Source organism: Triturus cristatus, chromosome 4_2 (assembly GCF_964204655.1).
Source record: "Triturus cristatus chromosome 4_2, aTriCri1.1, whole genome shotgun sequence".
In the NCBI taxonomy this organism is placed as follows: domain Eukaryota; kingdom Metazoa; phylum Chordata; class Amphibia; order Caudata; family Salamandridae; genus Triturus; species Triturus cristatus.
In genome coordinates, this window is record NC_140586.1 from 591,101,126 (window position 1) to 591,124,133 (window position 23,008).

At 45.4% G+C, this 23,008-nt stretch overlaps 1 protein-coding gene across 1 annotated transcript in view; it reads right to left on the minus strand.

The window, feature by feature from the left end:
* Positions 1-23,008, minus strand: part of MSH4 (mutS homolog 4) — a 1,782,190-nt gene that overhangs the window by 138,986 nt on the left and 1,620,196 nt on the right. Inside the window, exon 19 of the mRNA XM_085599942.1 lies at positions 6,952-7,126. Within this exon, the coding sequence (XP_085456068.1) occupies positions 6,952-7,126 (175 nt within the window). The remainder of the gene's footprint in view (positions 1-6,951; positions 7,127-23,008) is intronic.

Consider the following 23,008-nt stretch of genomic DNA (forward strand, 5'->3'; position numbering starts at 1 on the left):
CTTCCTAGCCAGAGGCTCTATATATAAGTTGAAAAGCAAAGGCGATAGGGGACACCCCTGCCTCGTACCTCTTGAGATCTTTACTAGTTGAGACAAGGAGCCATTAATTAGAATTCAAGCCTGAGGAGCTTGATAGAGACCAGCCAAAGCGTAACTAAAATGTATACCTAAGTTCAGGGATGTAATTACTTCCTTCAGATATATCCAATTTACCCTATCAAAAGCCTTGGTAGCATTCAAGGCCACCAAGGCTAAGGGCAAATTGTATGTAGATGCTAGATCAATCGTGGCGATCAGGGAGAAGGTCAGGTCTTTCAAAAACCTCCCCCGGGTAAAACCTTTTTGGTCTTCATGAGTTAAATCCACCATCAGCCTGTTTAATCTATCCGCCACAATCTTCGTGTAGATCTTATAATCGCTGTTCAGTAGGGAAATGGGGCGGTATGAGTCACATTTTTTTGAGCATTTTCCAGGTTTCAGTATCAAGGCTATCGTGGCTTCCTTCCAGGAGGCTGGCATGACCTCATGTTCAATGTACAGCTCATTAAACATTTTAGTTAGGATGGGAGCTAAGGTATCCGCCAAGATTTTATAAACCTCTTGTGGAATGCCATCTGGCCCTGGGGCCTTCCCCTTCTTTAGATGCGCCATTATATTTCCCACTTCCTGAACTTTTATTTTATCATTAAGAAGATCCGCTTATTCCCTTGACAAGGAATTTCTCATACCTGATCCTACCCATTTACTAAGGGTATCTTTAGATGGCTTAAGATCTTCCTGATATACTTTATTAAAATGGTTATGGAAAACTTGCTCAATCCCTTCACTGTCCTCAACTAGCTTGCCTGTTTGTTCATTGATAATTCCCTCAACCCTATTTCTCAGTTGTTCTTTCTTTGCTTTCCAAGCTAGGAGTTTCCCACACCCTTCACTATACTCAAAATGTGCCATTTGACTTGCTTCCCATCTCTTTCTTACCCTTTCTTGTATTACCACTGACATATTAGCCTTCTGTTGCAACAGTTCTTGAAGCATACTAACCCTCGTCTGCTCATCTATGCTAGAGTTTCTTAATTCTTTTTCTAAAGAACGGATCTTTCCTTCCTGTGATGTTACTTCTTTATAGTAGTTTCTCCTTTTCTCAGCTCCTAGAGCTCCTAGCCTCCCCCTCAGGAACGCCTTATAAGTATCCCAAGCAATACCAGGGGCCACTGATCCCCAATTGATTTTAAAAAACTCTTCTGTTTCTTTTTTAAGTGTTTCTATCACCTCCTCCTCCAGTAAAATTGTGCGGTCTAGAGTCCAGCTAGACTGAACCGCAACATCCTTGACCTTTAACATAAGCATTACTGCCGAGTGGTCTGACAGATGGGCTCATATATGCTCAACCTGCTGTACCTCATCTCTAATCTTATAGTCAACCAAGAAATAATCTATTCTGGACTGATGTCTATATTTTTTATTGAAGAAAGTAAAGTCCTTTTTCTCACCTGCTTTCCATCTCCAAATATCAAGCAACCCTAAATGTTTGATAATTTGTTTAATTAATCTGAGCATATTAGGGTTTGTTTGTGCTTTGCTGCATATGGACCTATCTAATGTTTTGTTCAGCACTACATTAAAGTCACCAGCCAGGATAATTGGATCAGATGAGTCTAAAAGCCTCTCCCAAAGATCTTGCAAGGGTCTCACATCATCCTGGTTTGGCCCATAATATCCTGCTATTATGAATAATCTAACTGAGATCTTAACTTTAGCAACTATCCATCTGTCTGCCTTGTCTGATGAAAAGGAATCTAAGCTAACTTGAGCCCCACGCTTCAATAGAATCACCACCCCTTTAGTCACTGCTGTCTGTGCTGTACATGCAAACTGTGCCACCCATTTCACAGACTTAAATAATTCCACTGCCTCTTTCTCGGTCAGGTGAGTTTCCTGAAGTATGATAATATGGGCTGGAGAATCTTTCAAGTACTGAAGTATTTTCATCCTCCTACTCCTTACCCGTAGGCCATTTACGTTCCAGGATAACATTTTTATGTTGCCAACTTTTTTACTACCCATCTTCTAATGCTATTAAGTGTCCAAATTCTATGAACAAATTATAAGAGGTTTTAGAGGTTATAGAGGGCTTATTTTTTTTTATTTTTTCCCTCTGCTCCCCACCCTGTGTGCTCCCCTCCCATAGAGAACCCCCACCCCACATCCTCAATGACCAATTGGTCATCTGGATTTTCCCCCAGAGCGTATACCACCCAAATTTTAAAAAGTGTTTTTTCCATGCCCTATTAGGACCCTTAGGAAAAGAGAAGAGGAAGGCCCTTAGGGAAGGAAAAGAAAAAAAGGAAAAAAATAGGAACAACAACTATCTATACAATAATTATATTTTTAAGTTTTTTTTTTTTCTCCTTCCCTTTTAAATTCCAGACATTCTAAAAAGTTTTCCCCCCTCTCATTGTTTAACACCTCCACCCTTGAAAAAGAAAAGCTATATCATCACTCTTCCATCCCCATTCTTCCCTTACGACTTATATTGTTATTTACTGACATGACCAAATTTTTTTTTTTTTTTTCTAGTAGCTTGAAAGTCCTTTAAAAACTCATCTACTTTTTCGGCAGAATGGAAAATAAGCATTTTATTATTAATCATCACTTTTAAATAAGCAGGGAATCTTAACTGAACCACCGCCCCCAGGCCTCTCAGCTGATCCATCCTTTTGCCTAACTCTCATTGCCTGTTTGAGGTAGCAGCTGAAACATCCGAACGAAATTCATACTTTTCTCCTTCTACTTCTACTGATTTCAAACTCAATGCTTTAGAAAGTATTTTCTCCTTTAGGGAGAATGTTGAAAAATTAATCAAAATTTTCCTAGGTTTTTTCCTATTTGAGTTTAACCTGAACGGGTCTCTATGCACACGCTGGATATCTTTACTTATTTCATCTTCAGACTCTTCCAGCTGTAGTTCTTTCTTAATTATTCGTACTACAAAAGTTTTTATATCCTCCCCCTCTCTACCTTCCGGGACCTTTAAAAGCTTTATGTTATTCCTTCTCTGGAAGTTTTCCACCCTCTCAACCCTCTCCAAGTACTCTCCATCAGAGGACTTCAACTTCGTAATTTCAATTGTATTTAAGCTTACTCGCTCCCTCATCTCCTTTACTTCCTCCTCCAACTGGGCCGTTCTACTACTAAGATCGTCAATCTTTTTTTCCAAGTTATCACAAGCTTGTCTTATCTCTTTCTGATTTTCCTAATGTCTCAAACCTAGACCTTATCTCCACTTTAAGAGCCTTTAACATCCCACTCAGCATCAACTCCTCTCCCGCAGCCCCTCCTAACGCTCCTAGGTCGTCTAGATCTTGACCCTGAACTTTGGGAATTTATCGTTGCTGTGATATATTTTAGGGCACTAGGGAGTTCTGGGTATTCATAGTAATATCCTCCTCAGCAGGAACCTCAGCCAGAATTTGGTATCTGTTAGGGGAGATGTTTTCACTCCACTCACTGACATCTATAGGCATGCTATTAGAAATCTCACTTTCTATGATCTTCTTCTTTTTTTCTGTTGCCTTTTCACCTTTATCTCTCTTCTCCCCCTCCATCCTGCTCTCTGCAAGGAAAACTGTTTGAGGTATAGCCTTAAAAAAAGTCCTTAAGGAGGGAGTAACCCTTATGTCCTGCCTAGATTTCTCCTTTTGAATGGTAGTTTTCCTTTCTTTTGTTCTCTTCGCCGTTTTATTTTTGTCCTCCTCTCCCACCGCTTTTCCACCTCCTGATATTAATTTTATTTCACCTCCTTTACCCCCTCTTTCTCTCTTAATCTTCCTCAAGAGATATCGTGGGTGTGGGTGTGGATGTGAGCCTGGGGGCAGAACCGAAGGAGACTTCCCTTGAAAATCGTTTAACACGGTGCTAATGCTACAGGAGCTCTCACTTCCCAATAGTGCCTCTTGCAACTGACCTTTACTCGAGTTTGCCAACTCACCGGAATCGTAAATGGCTGTGTCCAGAGTCTCCTCTGCACTCTTCGCAGCTCTTCTCCCTGACAGACCCTCCAGCCCACTGGCTCCGTGACCCCCCTTCCCCCGGAAGGAGATTCTAGCAGCCGCACCTCTTCCCTTTCGGAGCTCCAGGGCCGGCCTCCTCCAAGGCCGCTCCGCTGCTTCCGCCGTCTCCTCCACCCTGATGCCAAAGCGCCGATCCCAAAGGCTCAGGAGGCCCTCCACCAGAGGAGAGCGCTCCACTGCCTCGCTACCTCGCTACAGGAACGGAACCACCAAGCGGCACATCCACGGTGAGTTTTGAGAGTACGGAAAAAAATCGAGAAACGAGAAAACAAGAAAAAACTTTAAAGTGAGCCTAAGAACTGAAGTCTAAAGAGAGGGTCTCCGCTATAGACTTGTTTTGGCTATCTAGGGCATGGGAATCGAAACTATCCTAGCAATGCTCTGGCGGCACCTCCGCGACCCACTAGACGCTGGCCGCCATGTTCTCCTCCCTGGTGAAAAAACGTAATCTAATTAATTAATCAATCTAACTTCCGACCGATTAAATCTGGACTAGAAATTTACCGTGCTAGAGGGTTTGGTGCAGCTCTGTATGGATCAGAAATTTTAGGTCTGGAACAAACTGGGGAATTAGAGAAAATGAAGAAAAGGTTTATGCGAGCTGCACTTATGTTGCCACACATTACTCCACTCATCTCGCCACATTTTGATTTGTGATTAAAAAACACATCACATGTAGTAGCCCTAAAAAAACTGAATTACTGTCTCAGGGTATGGATAAGCAAATCACTGATTCCCCTACGCCAAGAGCTTTTAGAGGCAAGAGACCTGAATAACTCTAGTTTACTACACTTGTTCAGACACATAAAGTATTGGATTTATAAACTAGAAATACATTCTGCTTGGGATAATCCAGAGCAGATCAACAAAGAAATAATAGCTCAACTGAAGTCAAAATACTGGAGCTACATTGATGAGAGGTTGCAGACCAATTCAGATCTTGGCTCCCAAACCAAAAGATTTATACATTTTAAATATAATATGGTGTTCGAGCAGTTTTCAGATCAAATTGAACCACCTCAAGTGAGATCCACCAATTTTAAATTCAGATATGGTACTTTGTCCCTGAACAACCTTAGAAGTATATTGCAAGAGTCTAGCCCACATATGCAACTGCCCTTTAGCCATCACCATTAAATCAGCAATGCGAAAAATTTAAATTAAATTAATTTTTCCAACCACAATATCAACCATGTGACACATACCTAAACTTACAAAAAAATGTGTTCACGAAGACGGTAGCTGAGAACAAAGGAAAATGTCAGGGTACATGGCCCTGGGCTTCAGGAGCCACCCCAATCGTAGCCAGCCACAGGCGCAGAAAAAACAAAATGACCTACTTTTTGTATTTAATCCGTAGCCATCAACAACACACTAGATGTTTTATTTTTAAAGCATATTGCACAGCAGCAGTGGGAATGTGAAAAACACATCACAAATGCATCCAAGTCCTAGTGCAGGACAAACTAGGACCTAAACAGTAAAACAACATCACAGTTAAATGGTAAATCAGTGTAAAATGTAAAACCCCCCGCAGGAAAATGGAGAAAAAGTATATGTAACCCTAGGTGTGCACAATCAAAGAAGTGCAAACCTTTCCAGGTAAAACAAGTTAATTCCACATGGCACCCCCAGTCCAGGCCACCCACCAGCAAAGAAAAAGGAACAGAAAATACTGGTGCTTGCCCTTCCTCAAACAACAAATGTTCCTTAAGTGCTGCATTGAACCTACTTACTTACAGAAAGTCAAAATTCCAATGGTGTGGATACAGCAGAGATTGCAGTCAACGAGATAAAGTGATGCATTCCCTCCAAAATCGAAATCCAAAGTGACCAAGGGCTGGACAAAGCAGATGGAGGATACTTCAGGACAGGAAGAGGAAGTTGCTACTGTATGTACTGTAGCCACCCGGTTTCTAGGGCACTTCCTTCCTGTTTAAAAAAAAGAAAGGGAAAAAAGTGCATTTCGCACACAAAAAAATCCCAAAATGGTCCATTCGGGTAAAATATCAATTCGAAAATGCATTTCAAGTTGATTGAGTTCCAATGCATTTCAAGCTGATTTCCCAGCTCGAGTAAAAAATCTACTCAACATGATGGCCAGTGACTCCCCGCATTAAAGTACTACCACTTGTGTATGAAATGACAGCTGAGCGGTCTGATTGCGTTAGCCAAAAGACAAACGTGTGCATTTGAGCTATTGCGTTATTTCAGTGTTTCTCATGGTCTGATTTTCCCCGAACGGGAGAATCCGTTATGTAGCCTGGCGTTTTGGCTATAAAATCAGTAACTATGGGTCACAAAAGTAACTCAGAATTACCAAATTACTCCAATTAATCTGGAGTATTTAAAATTATGCCCAGGTCTAGTATTATCACCCTCTTAGCAATCACAGGAGTGTTTAAAGTTGTCATAACAGAACCACCTCTGGGATTATTATCCTTTATTGTAATGACAGAACAAATGAAGGAACCTCACAGCTTTTAGACTGAATTGAGCGCTTCTAGCAGAGAGGTAGCAAGGATCCTAATTCATACTAGTTCTCTGCTTATTATCTTTCTGCACTTCTGAGCTTGAGTGCGTGAATTTGTTTTAACTGTCTGTGCTACATGAATTTATTTAGCTGTTTTAATCCACCTTCCTATTGTAGGTAACATACAAGATGTGCAGATAGGTATGAAAGATTCCTGTATAATATCCAGCGTTTTTAGAACTGATTGTACATACCTTAGCTAACCATGTACATACTAAAATTGAAGCTCTGACCCTCGACTTTTTAAGCAGGCAGCCGAAACAGTTACAGCAAGCTTTACAACAATAAAAAAAGGAAGAACATAAATAAACAAATAACTAAATAAATCATAAATGCACCGCACATTACCATAGTTTTTCTCCTCCGTGTGACCTCTGGATAGCACGTAAGTATAAGAAATACTTTCCTTGGCCCCTGTGCTGCTTCTTACGTGTTGCACTTCAAAATGGTTGTTTTCAACATTAGGGTATAAAGCATCCATGTGGCATAGCTCCAGGAAGTGGGTAGCAAACAGTGTAAATGCCTACATTTAGAAAATGAAAACAGGATCGTTATGTGATTTTTAAGAAACTGTATTTCAAAATGTCTTGTGAACTGGAATAATAAACTTTTTAACGAAAAAGCAACATGCAGCTGTTGCCTATTTGATTATTTCTTAAAAACGGCAATGTTTCAGAAAAGTCCCACAACAAATATTTGCAAAATGATAGCTAGGCTTAGGCATGCCAAGTAAAAATTCTAACAACAGAGGAATGCAAGGCACAGCCTCGATAAACCAAGCACATTTACCATTAACGCTTATTTTTTAGGACTCTAGAATAGATATACTATTCAAAACGTGATTATTTTTCATCTCCAAAACTGTTCGCATTACAAGCATAGGCAAAGCCAATAGACCTCTCTGGTCATATTACACTTTGTCATCTTCAGCATGAACCACCAAGGCCCAGGCCAAGCCCTGCATAAAAGGGGTAAGACTGTAACATCGCGATGTGAATTGGTCAGGTATTTAAATACACCCTAACATGGCAACAGAACGAACAGAAGTAGTGTAAAAGAATGATTATTATATTAAACAAGGCTTGGCAATGTAAGACGGGAGTACGTTGTACACCAAAACAAGGTCTTGAGATAAACAACTTACTAAGAAATACTAAAGTAAAAGCCACATTCCTGCTATACATTTAACCAGGGAACTGGCGTGACTTACTATGCGGTTTGTGGTGTATAACATAAGCAGATCACCCAGCACTGTTCCTTGCTGTCTGGCTTCACCCTCTGGCATCACACACACCATGTCTCAGTGCAGACACTGGTTGAAACTGAGGAATGTATCGTCCTGGTTTTTGGGAATAATGCCACCAGACCCACTATAAGATCATTGCTTGAGTTTGCAGAAAGGATTTATTGTAAAATAGGAATAAGCCCATAGGTCGGCTACTGCTTCGGTGGTAAAAAACAAAAGGGTTAATAACCCTGCAGGCCTGACTATTTGGAAATCAATGGGGAGAAGTTAAAATGGGGAAGAACCCGGAAAACGCAGGGGATAAAAACCTTATGTTTGTGGGTTACGGAATGTTAATGAAGAGTGGTGGGATGTTCTGTGATAGAGCAGAAAATGAGCAAGAAAGCAGGGATGAAGGGGAACCAAGTGGAGAGGCATGGAGTGATAAGCTAAGGAATCAATGATGGTTGTGAGAGGAGGGGAAGAGACCAGTGTCAGGAGAGACTGGGAACAGAGGAAGGGATCAAAGTCAGTGTGTGGAGGGGGTGGTGAATCCTACTCAAGCAACAGCCACAAACTTTATCAGGGTGAACCACACAAAGTCACTAAATTAGTCTGTTCTTTACCCTCTGGTAGTTTGGCACAAAAGCAGTCAGTCTTAACTTATAGACAATGTGTAAAGTGTTTATGCAGCACACAAACAACAATAAAGTGAAAACAATACACAAGAAAATTCCCACACCAATTTAAAAAAAGAAGGTAGTAATATTTAATACATTATTTGATACCAAAACAGCAAAAATCCAATCATTAGAACTGGAGATATGCAATTTTAAAGATGTAGGTAAAAATAGTGCCAAAAAGTGCAAAGCACCAACTGAGGTATCTGGTAACGCTGGACTGGGACAAAGTCAAAATTTCAGACCATGCATGATGGACCGCAGGCCGGGCACAGGACCTGATTTCGCATATGGCTGTGTCCAAACTGAGGTGGAATGATGGGCATAAAAAGATGGATTGGGATACGGCCTGAGTGATCGCCAGTGGTGGAGATTAATTCAAGCATTCCATCCTTCACGTTGTTTTTGCATTTGACTCCCTAAGTGAGCAGGGTATGCACAGAAGTGGGTCCTGGGCTCGCTGTGCCACTAGAACCAAGCTATACCTGACTGAACAGCCCTAACTAGGGCAAAACCGGTCCTAGGTTGCATGTGTTCCGATTCAGGGAGGACCTGGCCTGACATTCCAGATAGACTGTTCCCATGAGGAGCAGGGTCAAAACTGATTTGCATATGCTGTGTTCAAACTGAGGTGGCATGGTGAGTGAAAAACAATGGATTGGGATGAGGTCCCTAGCGATTGCCAATGGCTTAGATTAATTCCATCCATCACCTTGTTCTTTTTGTAGATGTTGATCTTTTTGGTGCTAGTTTTTACTGAAAACTTGAAAAATTCCTAACTCTGGTTCTACTGATTGGATTTTAGTGGCATTAAATAATTTATTAAAATGTTCTCTACTTTTCTAAATTGCTATGGGATTTTTCTTGTGTTGTGTTTTCACATTATTACTGTTTGTGTGCTGCATAAACAATTTACTCATGGCCTCTCAGTTAAGCATGACTGCTTACATCACTTTTCAGTCAACCAACAACCCAATTTCTCACAAACATCCACCACCCAATGAAATGAAATTGCACCAGAAGAATAAACATAGTAGAAACATTTTTCCATTTGTGCATGTTTGATGTTTGGTAACCCTATCCTCTGACATTCTTGTAACTAAATTTAATTTAGAATAAATGCATCTTGACAGAAAAGCCAGATGAATAATATATGTAAATACAGTAACGGGCATCATATCATAAACTTAGAAGAAACACTACGTCTTAAAATTCAAGTTAAACTATGTCAGATAAAAACTTAGAATCCAATGCATATTTGTAATGATAATAACTCATGTGTATATCAAAAAAGTTGAAGTGCATGAGCAAGAGGGAGATAAATCAATAAAGTGCAACAGTGTTTGCTGGTGGAAGCACAATAAAAGCCATAAGAGGCGCAAAAATAACACAATTTGCAAAAGTCAGTACAGCAAAGTGTCTTATGCTACCAGAATGGTAGTGGGAATTATTACTCAGAATATGTGTCTCCTTCAAAGGCCCACTACCATTTGTATCAGGGAGGAACGATCTCTCACTAAGACACACACCTATATCCATTTTGCCCTGTGGTTAATTCATACCACATATATAAAGCATGATCTAAAATGGGCTAATTCAATTTATAAAGCTCTTGTGGGCTGTCCCAGATTTAAAAAAAGCACAAATACATTGCTGCAGGAGCTGAGATCATAAATGCCATGCATCCATCGTGTACTGTGATAACTCTGTGTCTGTAAACCAATAATTCAAAAGATGAATTAAGACCATAAATATGCACAAAAGGCGAATATCAAAAAGCAGGGGTCGTGATCATATATAACCAATCAGGTGTAATCCTAGTGTGAAGTCCCAGATAATCTCCCAAATGGGTGTTCAAAATTACAGTGTCAGTGCTTTTATCTTCATTTCATCTCCATGAGTAATCACCCCAGGACGTACAGGTTAAAATTGATGCTCAGAAGAGACTCAGATTAAGATTATAGATGTGTGTTCCTAAAAATGGTGCTACATCTACTAGCATAGTAACAAGAAAGTATAGCATAAAGCTAACAACTTAACCCCTTCGATGCTCATGACGGAACGGTTCCGTCATGAGCATCGGTTGAGCTGTGCTCATGACGGAACCGCTCCGTCATGAGCACAGCCCCTGGGGGAAGCGCTGGCGCTCCCCCCCTGGGGCATCGATCGTGCCCCCACAGAGGGGGATGGCAGCGGAAGAGTTTCCGCTGCCACCCCCGAGCCCCCCCACGCTTCCTGATGACATCAGCGCGCACAGCGCGCGCCGGCGTCATCAGGAAGCGTTGGACGCGCTGGAATTCATTTCTTCCAGCGCGTCCAACGGGGAGGGTAAGTGTTTTGGTGCTGTGTTGCGGGGGGGGGGGCTGAATTCCAGGGCCTTGAGGCATCGGGGGAGAGGAAAGAGTATTTCCTCTCCCCTGATGTCTCAATGCTGGGCATTCCTGTCCCACGATCGCGCACAGCATCCCGATCGTGGGACAAGAATGCCCCCACTAGACCCCAGGGATGTTGTTTTTGGCCATTTTGGAAGCGACCCCTTGGGCAAGGGTCGCTTCCCTGGGGGAGAATTTGTGGAAGACTTTTCTGCCCCCCCTGGGGGCAGATCGGTCCACTTTCGGTCCGTTTCTGCCCCCAGGGGGGGGCAGGAAAGCCCACTAGACACCAGGGAATTTTGTTATATCGTTATGGGAAGCGACCCCTTGGGCAAGGGTCGCTTCCCTGGGGGAGAATTTGAGCACAGACTTTTCTGCCCCCCCCTGGGGGCAGATCGGTCCACTTTCGGTCCGTTTCTGCCCCCGGGGGGGCAGAAAAGCCCACTAGACACCAGGGAATTTTGTTATATCGTTATGGGAAGCGACCCCTTGGGCAAGGGTCGCTTCCCTGGGGGAGAATTTGAGCACAGACTTTTCTGCCCCCCCTGGGGGCAGATCGGTCCACTTTCGGTCCGTTTCTGCCCCCAGGGGGGGCAGAAAAGCCCACTAGACACCAGGGAATTTTGTAATATCGTTATGGGAAGCGACCCCTTGGGCAAGGGTCGCTTCCCTGGGGAAGAATTTGAGCACAGACTTTTCTGCCCCCCCTGGGGGCAGATCGGTCCACTTTCGGTCCGTTTCTGCCCCCAGGGGGGGGCAGAAAAGCCCACTAGACACCAGGGAATTTCGTAATATTGTTATGGGAAGCGACCCCTTGGGCAAAGGTCGCTTCCCTGAGGGATAATTACTGCACAGACTTTTCTGCCCCCCCTGGGGGCAGATCGGTCCACTTTCGCTCCGTGTCTGGCCCCAGGGGGGGGCAGAAAAGCCCACTAGACACCAGGGAATTAGTGTAAATAAAAACGGAAGTGACCCCTTTGGCAAGAGTCGCTTCCAGGGGGCAATTTTTATAATATGTATTTGGCCCACCCGCCCCGGGACAGAGTAGCCTTTTTTTTCCCTGCTGTTTTCTGCCCCACCTGGAAGATAACCCGATTGACCATTTGGGTAGTAATATAGCATGTTGTAATGTTTATTGTTTTATTTTTTGTGAATCGCAATAGTAATGTTTTTTCTTTTTTTACTTTTTTGTTCTAGGTGAAAGCTTTTGCTCTTTTCAGTTTGCCGTGTTGTTTCTGGCGGTTCTGCTGTTTGTGTAGTTTGGTAAGAGACTCTTTTTTGTACAATGTAAATGTGTTTGATTTCTCTGCATGGTGTAATAATAGCAGTATGTTTGTTTTTTGAGTATCAAAAACGTTTTGCATTGGTGCTCGATGTGTATTTTGTTGTCTTGTGAGTAATTTGTTTTTTTTTCTTCTTTCTAGTTTGATATCGTTGGTTTTTGCTGTGTCACTACAGAGTTGGTTTCTGGTGAGTGCAGCTGTCTCTTGTAATTGGATTGTATAGTTTTTGAGTACATTGATCTTTGTGATAAAGGTACACATTTCTTTACTTACTTGGTTTGCACATTGTTGGTTGTTGTTGACTTGTTTGTGCAGTCTTCTATCTTCGTAAGTATAATGGCTAGCCGCAGGATGACTGCTCAGCAGGTTGTTGGTTTGCTGTTTGAGTCTTCCTCTGATATTGGTTCAGAGACTGACTCTGCATCTGAGGGAGAGGAGGCAGGGGACGATTCTGGCAGTGAGTTGTCTCTCCGTATGGAGTCATCGGATGATGAAGATACTCTTAGTGCGGATGAAGTGCCTGTGTTAGAGGCGGAGACTGATGTGCAGATAGTGCGGCAAGAGGCATCTGGGCTGCAGCCTGGGGCTGCAAGGCTTCCCGTTGGTGTAGTGCGGCAAGAGGCTTCTGGGCTGCAGGCTGGGGCTGCAAGGCTTCCCTTTGAAAGTGATGACCTCTGGGTTGCCCCTGGCATGGTGCAGCCGGCATTGCCAGAGTTTACTGGTGTTCCAGGGTCTAGAGTGAATACTGAAAACTTTTTGCCGGTCAATTTTTTTCAGTTGTTTATGGACGATGTGTTTTTTGCAGAGATTGTTGAGCAGACTAATTTGTATGCCGAACAGTTTTTGAGGGACAACTGTGCCAGTCTTAAGCCACACTCTAGAGCTACCCGGTGGACTCCCACAAATGTTGAAGAGATGAAGAAGTTCTTGGGTTTAACTTTTTTGATGGGCTTGCTAAGGAAGCCATCAATGTCTTCATATTGGTCTAGCAGTCCCTTGATGGCAACGTCTATTTTTCCGGCAGTCATGAGTCGTGACAGGTATTTGCTACTGCTTCGGATGATGCATTTTGTTGATAATGGTTTAGCGTTGCCACGAGATCACCCTGACTGTGACCGTCTTTTTAAGATTAGGCCTGTCCTTGATCACTTTGTTGATCGATTTCCTGAGATCTATGCTCCTGGGAAACAAATTGCAGTGGATGAGTCTTTGGTGTTGTTCAAGGGCCGCTTGGTTTTTAGGCAATACATTCCTAGTAAGAGGGCACGCTATGGAATAAAGCTGTATATGCTGTGTGACAGTAGGACTGGATATGTCTCTAATTTCAGGGCGTACACCGGTAAGGAATCTAGGTTTAACCTCCCTGGTTGTCCGTCCACTTTTGGGGTGACTGAGAAAATTGTTTGGGAACGTGGAAGAGGATTTTTTAACAAAGGCCACCATTTATATGTAGATAACTTCTACACTGGTGTGCGGTTGTTCAGGGAAGTGGCCAAAGTGGACACTCTTGCTTGTGGCACAATCCGCTCTAACCGTAAAGGTTTCCCGAAAAAACTTGTTTGTCAAAAGCTTGTGCGGGGACAGTGCAGTGTGTTGCGTTGCCAGGAGCTTCTTGCTGTGAAGTTTACAGACAGGAGAGATGTCTACATGCTGACTACCATCCATGATGAAAGTAAGTAAGTAAGTAAGTAAAGTGAATTTATAACAGCGCGATTGCTGCCCTGAGGCGTCCAAGCGCTAGAAAAGGAACCAATGAAGGGTAGAGAGGTTGAGAGCCAAAAGAAAAGCAAACTGAGATAAATTAAACGGAGTTGAATAGGTGTGTTTTTAAATGTTTACGAAAGGAGGCGAGATCAGGATTGGATCTCAAGTGAAGCGGGAGGGAGTTCCAGATCTTGGCGGCATTGAAGGCATAAGTCCTTCCGCCAGATCTAGACCTTGTGACTCTGGGGACTGCTGCCATGAAGGCTTGACTAGAACGCAGATTTCTACCTGGGTGATACTGGCTTACTAGATCACGGGTGATTAGAGGACCCGAATCCCAAAAAGCCTGATGGGCGATACACATCGCTTTAAAAGAGACTCTCTTACGCACTGGGAGCCAGTGAAGATTGATCAGATCCGCCTTTACTGACAATCTACGAGGAATCTGCAGCAGAGTACGCGCGGCGCAGTTTTGTACCAGCTGTAGTCTCTTTAAGGTGTACTCTGGTGCGCCCAGATATAGGACGTTGTTGGAGTCCAACCGTGATTGTATCAGGCCCTGTATGGCTATCTGCTTTGCCTCCATTGGGAGCAAAGGAAGAACTTTCTTCAGTGTCCTGAGTATTCCAAAGCAAGTGGCTGAGAGCTTAGTGGCCTGGGTGTTGAGTGAGAGATTCCTGTCCAGCCATACTCCTAGGCTTTTGATGTTATCCTTCGGGGGCGGGGGGAGACCTAGACAGGGGGGCCACAGTGAGTTAAAAAACGTAGGGTCGGCAGGGCCCAGGAGCATAAGCTCCGTTTTGTCCCCATTAAGTTTTAGTGATGACTGAGTCATCCAGGTCTTCACCTCCTCCAGACATTCGGTAAGTCCCCCTGATCGTGATTGAGAAGCCTCATGCGCCAATGAGACCACCAGCTGGGTATCGTCCGCATAGGATATGATCTTGACTCCATACGGACGAACTACCTCAGCCAGTGGCCTCATATAGACGTTAAAAAGCGCGGGGCTTAATGAGGAGCCCTGCGGGACTCCGCACTTCAGGGGAATGCTAGAAGACACTGTCTGTCCATCAAACACTTGGAATGACCTGTTGCTCAGAAAAGATTTTAACCAGAGCCACGCCTTGTCCACAATGCCGACATCCGAAAGACGGTTCAGTAAGGTGGCATGACTGACCGTGTCAAATGCCGCACTGAGATCAAGGAGGATCACTGCCACTGATCCTCTCCGATCGAGAATTTTCCTGGACTCCTCGATGACCATTAGGAGGGCAGATTCTGTACCATGCTTAGGCCTGAACCCTGTCTGGGTGGTGTCTAGCAGCTGGTTATCCTCAAGGAAGTTGACCAGCTGGAGATTGACAAACCTCTCCACGATCTTACTCACCCAGGGAAGCAGGGATATCGGACGATAGTTCCCAAGGTCCGATGGTTCTAGATTGGGCTTTTTTAACAGTGCTCGGACCATCGCCTGTTTCCAAGCAGAAGGAACAATGCCCGAGGCAATGGAGGCATTTATCAGGTTCCTAATGATCGGTAGGACAGTCTGAAGGACCAGCATCATGGCTTCAGGGGGTGCCGGATCAGAAGGAGATCCGGATTTTACTTTCTGAGCCATGGATTCCAATACTTCGAGGTCCATGCAGGGAAAGTGACTGAGCAGAGGTGAAGGGACAGGGGCAGAGTCTAAGGTCTTAATGTTATCCTGAATTAGTGGAGGGGTGGGAGTGAGAGTGCAGGGAAAGGAGGCATATATTTTATTTACTTTTGCAGAAAAAAATTCAGCCAAATCATTGCACTGGGAAACAGACTTTTCCTTCAAAGCAGTTGGAGAAGGGAGCTTTGTAAGTTTTTGCAAGGTTTGGAAAATTTCTCTAGGTTTGGATTTTGCGGCTAAGAACTTATCAGAGAAGTGCACTGCTTGGGCGGCTTTTAATTCCCTTTTATAAGCTTTTATCTCCTCTCGATATCGAGTCTTTGCCTCCATGGAATAGTCCAAGCGCCATTTTCTGAAAGCACTGCACCTGTGACTGTTTGGGGTCAGGTCGCTGAAGCGCGCAAACCTGTGTGCATTTTAGACTATAATAGGCACATGGGTGGTGTTGACAGAGTAGATCAGAGGTTGGAACCTTACACTGCTCTTCGTAAGGCTTACATTTGGTACAAGAAGTTGGCTATCCATCTTTTCCACTTGGCAATGTTTAATGCTTTTGTTGTGTTCCAGGATTCTTGCCCTGAGTCAAAGATGACTTTTGCTAAGTTTCAGGAGTCTGTAATAGGCAGCCTTGTTGTAGTGGAACAGGCAAGTGTTCCTAGAGTTGGACTGGTGGAGGATGTTGCTAGATTGAAAGAACGCCACTTTCCAGATCACATTCCTCCCACACCCGCAAAAGATTTTCCCAGTAGGAGATGTAGAGTCTGTTGGCGAAAAGGTTTGTGGAAGGAGAGTCGTATGTACTGCCCCGACTGTCCTTCTCATCCTGCACTGTGTCTCTCTGCTTGTTTTAGAGCGTACCACACACGAAATAATTTTTGGGAGGATTCTTGAGTGGTAAAGTGAACTGCCTGGTCTGTATTCTTTGGATAATTTGATTCTGTTTCAAGGTTGGTGTTAGTGCAATGTATTTAGTTGCTGATTTTCTGTTAGAAGATTTGTATCTATTTGCAATTGGTTTGTGTTTTTATTTTTTTCTAAAAAAAATCCTAAATGTGATGGCGGTGTGTGTAGGCTTGCGCTTGGCTGTTGGTGTGTGTGGACTGGCACTTGGTTGGTGGTGTGCGTGGAATGGTGCTTGGCTGGCGGTGTGCATGGACTGGCGGTGTGCGTGGACTGGTGCGTGGCTGGTGGTGTGCGTGGACTGGAGCTTGGCTGGCAGTGTGCGTGGAATGGTGCTTGGCAGGCGGTGTGCGTGGACTGGTACTTGGCTGGCGGTGTGCGTGGACTGGTGGTGTGTGCGGACTGGTGCTTGGCTGGTGGTGTCCGTGGACTGGCGCTTGGCTAGCGGTGTGCGTGGACTGGTGTTTGGCTAGCGGTGTGTGTGGACTGGTGCTCTGCTGGCTGTGTGTGAGTAGTGACTTTCTGCTGGTCACTACACACACTGCTAGCTGAGTGCCACTCCACGCAATCCATCAGCCTGTGTAGTTGCTGTGTCTGGATTGTGGGCGTGTGAAAGTGATGGGCCCTTGAATGGTGCTGTGTGCTGGTGTGAGTTTTGTTATGTGATGGGCCCGCGGCTGGCGGTGTGAATGGTTTTGTATGTCTCACATGTATGAAAGGTGTATGAATGGCCGGTAAAGAGGTTGGTGCCTTGTCGTGGCTTTACAGCTCACGAGCTGTGAGTCAATGGTTCAGTTTCTCGCCCTTTCAATTATTACCAGTGCATTTCATTTCTGTGAAATCACTTGCTAATACAATTGTATCTACTGAACCATCACTCACCCTCGTGCCAAATCCAACCAGTATGTGTGTGTGCTTGCGGATTAGATGGCTGTGCAGTAATATTTGTCTTTCTGAAGCAGGGTGTACCTTGTCCCTTTTTGGTGAATTTTGTAATGTGTTGCTTTTGTGCCTGGTGGTGCGAATGGTCTTGTTTGTATCACGTATGAAAGGTGTGTGAATGGCCTGTAAAGTGGTTGGTGCCTTGACGTGGCTTTACAGCTCACGAGCTGTGAGTCATTGGTTTGGTTTTTTGTGAATTTAATTATTGACAGTGCATTTCATTTTTGTGAAATCTCTTGTTAATAAAATTTAATACACTCAACCATGACTCGCCCTCGTGCCAAATCCAACCAGTATGTGTGTGTGTTTGAGGAATAGATGGTTGTGCAGGAATCTTTGTCTTTAGTTTCTCTGCCAAGGTACACTTTCCATGCAAGAATAACCCACCAACTGTAGATATTGTCGGAAACCCATGGGAGTTCATGGTGATGTCTCTCTTGTGAATTCAAAAACATTTTTTATCCCCAATGTCCTGCAAACCTCAAAATGTCTGCCACATTTTCTTTGCAATATTATTCCAAAATTCTCACGCTGTAGGAACAATAGATAATCTGGTTTTGCAAGGGGGGTCACTTTGGTTTTTGGCCCGGTGCTCGGCGGCCATCTAGGGAAACCCACCAAACCCACACATTTCTGAAAACTAGACACCTGGCGGCTTCCAAGGAAGTATGGCTTGCGTGGATCCCCCAACGTTTCCTTACCCAGAATCCCCTGCAAACCTCAATTTTTGCTGAAAAAATCACTTTTTTCACACATTTTGGGGTGGGAAAGTAGTGGCATCACCGGGCTCACACAAATTTACCACCACCCAGCATTCCCCCAGGTCTCCCGGTAAAAATGGTGCCTCACTTGTGTGGGAGGCCCAAGTACCCGCGGCAGGCAAGGGCCCAAAACGTAGTGAGGCGACATCTAAATGGCCTATCGCAAAACCACCTGGTTTTGCAAGGGGGTCACTTTGGTTTTTGGCCCGGTGCTCGGCGGCCATCTAGGGAAACCTACCAAACCCATGCATTTCTGAAAACTAGACACCCGGCGGCTTCCAGGGAGGTATGGCTTGCGTGGATCCCCCAACGTTTCCTTACCCAGAATCCCCTGCAAACCTCAATTTTTGCTAAAAAAATCACCTTTTTCACACATTTTGGGGTGGGAAAGTAGTGGCATCACTGGGCTCACACAAATTTACCACCACCCAGCGTTCCCCCAGGTCTCCCGGTAAAAATGGTGCCTCACTTGTGTGGGAGGCCCAAGTACCCGCGGCAGGCAAGGGCCCAAAACGTAGTGATGGGACATTTGGGATAGGCAATGTTGATGTCGCCTCACTACGTTTTGGGCCCTTGCCTGCCGCGGGTACTTGGGCCTCCCACACAAGTGAGGCACCATTTTTACTGGGAGACCTGGGGGAATGCTGGGTGGTGGTAAATTTGTGTGAGCCCGGTGATGCCACTACTTTTCCACCCCAAAATGTGTGAAAAAAGTGATTTTTTCAGCAAAAATTGAGGTTTGCAGGGGATTCTGGGTAAGGAAACGTTGGGGGATCCACGCAAGCCATACCTCCCTGGAAGCCGCCGGGTGTCTAGTTTTCAGAAATGCGTGGGTTTGGTAGGTTTCCCTAGATGGCCGCCGAGCACCGGGCCAAAAACCAAAGTGACCCCCTTGCAAAACCAGGTGGTTTTGCGATAGGCCATTTTGATGTCGCCTCACTACGTTTTGGGCCCTTGCCTGCCGCGGGTACTTGGGCCTCCCACACAAGTGAGGCACCATTTTTACCGGGAGACCTGGGGGAACGCTGGGTGGTGGTAAATTTGTGTGAGCCCGGTGATGCCACTACTTTCCCACCCCAAAATGTGTGAAAAAAGTGATTTTTTCAGCAAAAATTGAGGTTTGCAGGGGATTCTGGGTAAGGAAACGTTGGGGGATCCACGCAAGCCATACCTCCCTGGAAGCCGCCGGGTGTCTAGTTTTCAGAAATGCGTGGGTTTGGTAGGTTTCCCTAGATGGCTGCCGAGCACCGGGCCAAAAACCAAAGTGACCCCCCTTGCAAAACCAGGTGGTTTTGCGATAGGCCATTTTGATGTCGCCTCACTAAGTTTTGGGCCCTTGCCTGCCGCGGGTACTTGGGCCTCCCACACAAGTGAGGCACCATTATTACCGGGAGACCTGGGGGAACGCTGGGTGGTGGTAAATTTGTGTGAGCCCGGTGATGCCACTACTTTCCCACCCCAAAATGTGTGAAAAAAGTGATTTTTTGAGCAAAAATTGAGGTTTGCAGGGGATTCTGGGTAAGGAAACGTTGGGGGATCCACGCAAGCCATACCTCCCTGGAAGCCGCCGGGTGTCTAGTTTTCAGAAATGCGTGGGTTTGGTAGATTTCCCTAGATGGCCGCCGAGCACCGGGCCAAAAACCAAAGTGACCCCCCTTGCAAAACCAGGTGGTTTTGCGATAGGCCATTTTGATGTCGCCTCACTACGTTTTGGGCCCTTGCCTGCCGCGGGTACTTGGGCCTCCCACACAAGTGAGGCACCATTTTTACCGGGAGACCTGGGGGAACGCTGGGTGGTGGTAAATTTGTGTGAGCCCGGTGATGCCACTACTTTCCCACCCCAAAATGTGTGAAAAAAGTGATTTTTTGAGCAACAATTGAGGTTTGCAGGGGATTCTGGGTAAGGAAACGTGGGATCCATGCAAGCCATACCTCCCTGGAAGCCGCCGGGTGTCTAGTTTTCAGAAATGCATGGGTTTGGTAGGTTTCCCTAGATGGCCGCCGAGCACCGGGCCAAAAACCAAAGTGACCCCCCTTGCAAAACCAGGTGGTTTTGCGATAGGCCATTTTGATGTCGCCTCACTACGTTTTGGGCCCTTGCCTGCCGCGGGTACTTGGGCCTCCCACACAAGTGAGGCACCATTTTTACCGGGAGACCTGGGGGAACGCTGGGTGGTGGTAAATTTGTGTGAGCCCGGTGATGCCACTACTTTCCCACCCCAAAATGTGTGAAAAAAGTGATTTTTTCAGCAAAAATTGAGGTTTGCAGGGGATTCTGGGTAAGGAAACGTTGGGGGATCCACGCAAGCCATACCTCCCTGGAAGCCGCCGGGTGTCTAGTTTTCAGAAATGCATGGGTTTGGTAGGTTTCCCTAGATGGCCGCCAAGCACCGGGCCAAAAACCAAAGTGACCCCCCTTGCAAAACCAGGTGGTTTTGCGATAGGCCATTTTGATGTCGCCTCACTACGTTTTGGGCCCTTGCCTGCCGCGGGTACTTGGGCCTCCCACACAAGTGAGGCACCATTTTTACCGGGAGACCTGGGGGAACGCTGGGTGGAGGTAAATTTGTGTGAGCCCGGTGATGCCACTACTTTCCCACCCCAAAATGTGTGAAAAAAGTGATTTTTTCAGCAAAAATTGAGGTTTGCAGGGAATACTGGGTAAGGAAACGTTGGGGGATCCACGCAAGCCATACTTCCTTGGAAGCCGCCGGGTGTCTAGTTTTCAGAAAGGTTGGGGTTTGGTAGGTTTCCCTAGGTGCCGGCAGGGCTAGAGTTAAAAAACTACAGCTAGTCACTTAGCCAAAAAAGGGTCATTTTTCACTGCAAAATTGAGGTGTGACCACCTTGCGTTTTGTGCCGTTTCCTGTCGCAGGCACCAGGCCGACCCGCACAAGTGAGGTACCATTTTTCTCGTATGACTTTGGGGAACGCGGGGTGGGTGGAAATTTGTGGATCCACGCAGATTCCAGAACTTTCCATCCCAGAAATGTGGGGAAAATGTGGTTTTTTTGTCATTTTTTTACGTTTGTAAGGGATTCTGGGTAACAGACCATGGTGGGAGGCAGTCAAGTCACCCCATCCTGGATTCCTCTGGGTGTCTAGTTTTCAAAAATGCATAGGTTTGCTAGGTTTCCCTAAGTGCCGGCAGGGCTAGGGTTCAAAAACTACAGCTAGTCGCTTTGCCAAAAAAGGGTCATTTTTCACTGCAAAATTGAGGTGTGACCACGTTGCGTTTTGCGCCGTTTCCTGTCGCAGGCACTAGGCCGACCCACACAAGTGAGGTACCATTTTTCTCGTAGGACTTTGGGGAACGCGGGGTGGGTGGAAATTTGTTGATCCACGCAGATTCCAGAACTTTCCATCCCAGAAATGTGGGGAAAATGTGTTTTTTTGTCTTTTTTTTACGTTTACAAGGGATTCTGGGTAACAGACCATGGTGGGAGGCAGTCAAGTCACCCCATCCTGGATTCCCCTGGGTGTCTACTTTTCAAAAATGTATAGGTTTGCTAGGTTTCCCTAAGTGCCGGCAGGGCTAGGGTTAAAAAACTACAGCTAGTCACTTTGCCAAAAAAGGATCATTTTTCACTGCAAAATTGAGGTGTGACCACGTTGCGTTTTGCGCCGTTTCCTGTCGCGGGCACTAGGCCGACCCGCACAAGTGAGGTACCATTTTTCTCGTAGGACTTTGGGGAACGCGGGGTGGGTGGAAATTTTTGGATCCACGCAGATTCCAGAACTTTCCATCCCGGAAATGTGGGGAAAATGTGTTTTTTTTGTCATTTTTTTACGTTTGCAAGGGATTCTGGGTAACAGACCCTGGTGGGAGGCAGTCAAGTCACCCCATCCTGAATTCCCCTGGGTGTCTAGTTTTAAAAAATGTATAGGTTTGCTAGGTTTCCCTAGGTGCCGTCAGGGCTAGGGTTAAAAAACTACAGCTAGTCACTTTGCCAAAAAAGGGTCATTTTTCACTGCAAAATTGAGGTGTGACCACGTTGCGTTTTGCGCCGTTTCCTGTCGCGGGCACTAGGCCGACCCGCACAAGTGAGGTACCATTTTTCTCGTAGGACTTTGGGGAACGCGGGGTGGGTGGAAATTTGTGGATCCACGCAGATTCCAGAACTTTCCATCCCAGAAATGTGGGGAAAATGTGTTTTTTTGTCTTTTTTTTACGTTTGCAAGGGATTCTGGGTAACAGACCATGGTGGGAGGCAGTCAAGTCACCCCATCCTGGATTCCCCTGGGTGTCTAGTTTTCAAAAATGTATAGGTTTGCTAGGTTTCCCTAAGTGCCGGCAGGGCTAGGGTTCAAAAACTACAGCTAGTCACTTTGCCAAAAAAGGGTCATTTTTCACTGCAAAATTGAGGTGTGACCACGTTGCGTTTTGCGCCATTTCCTGTTGCGGGCACTAGGCCGACCCGCACAAGTGAGGTACCATTTTTCTCGTAGGACCTTGGGGAACGCGGGGTGGGTGGAAATTTGTGGATCCACGCAGATTCCAGAACTTTCCATCCCAGAAATGTGGGGAAAATGTGGTTTTTTTGTCATTTTTTACGTTTGCAAGGGATTCTGGGTAACAGACCCTGGTGGGAGGCAGTCAAGTCACCCCATCCTGGATTCCCCTGGATGTCTAGTTTTCAAAAGTGTATAGGTTTGCTAGGTTTCCCTAGGTGCCGGCAGGGCTAGGGTTAAAAAACTACAGCTAATCACTTTGCCAAAAAAGGGTCATTTTTCACTGCAAAATTGAGGTGTGACCACGTTGCGTTTTGCGCCGTTTCCTGTCGCGGGCACTAGGCTGACCCGCACAAGTGAGGTACCATTTTTCTCGTAGGACTTTGGGGAACGCGGGATGGGTGGAAATTTGTGGATCCACGCAGATTC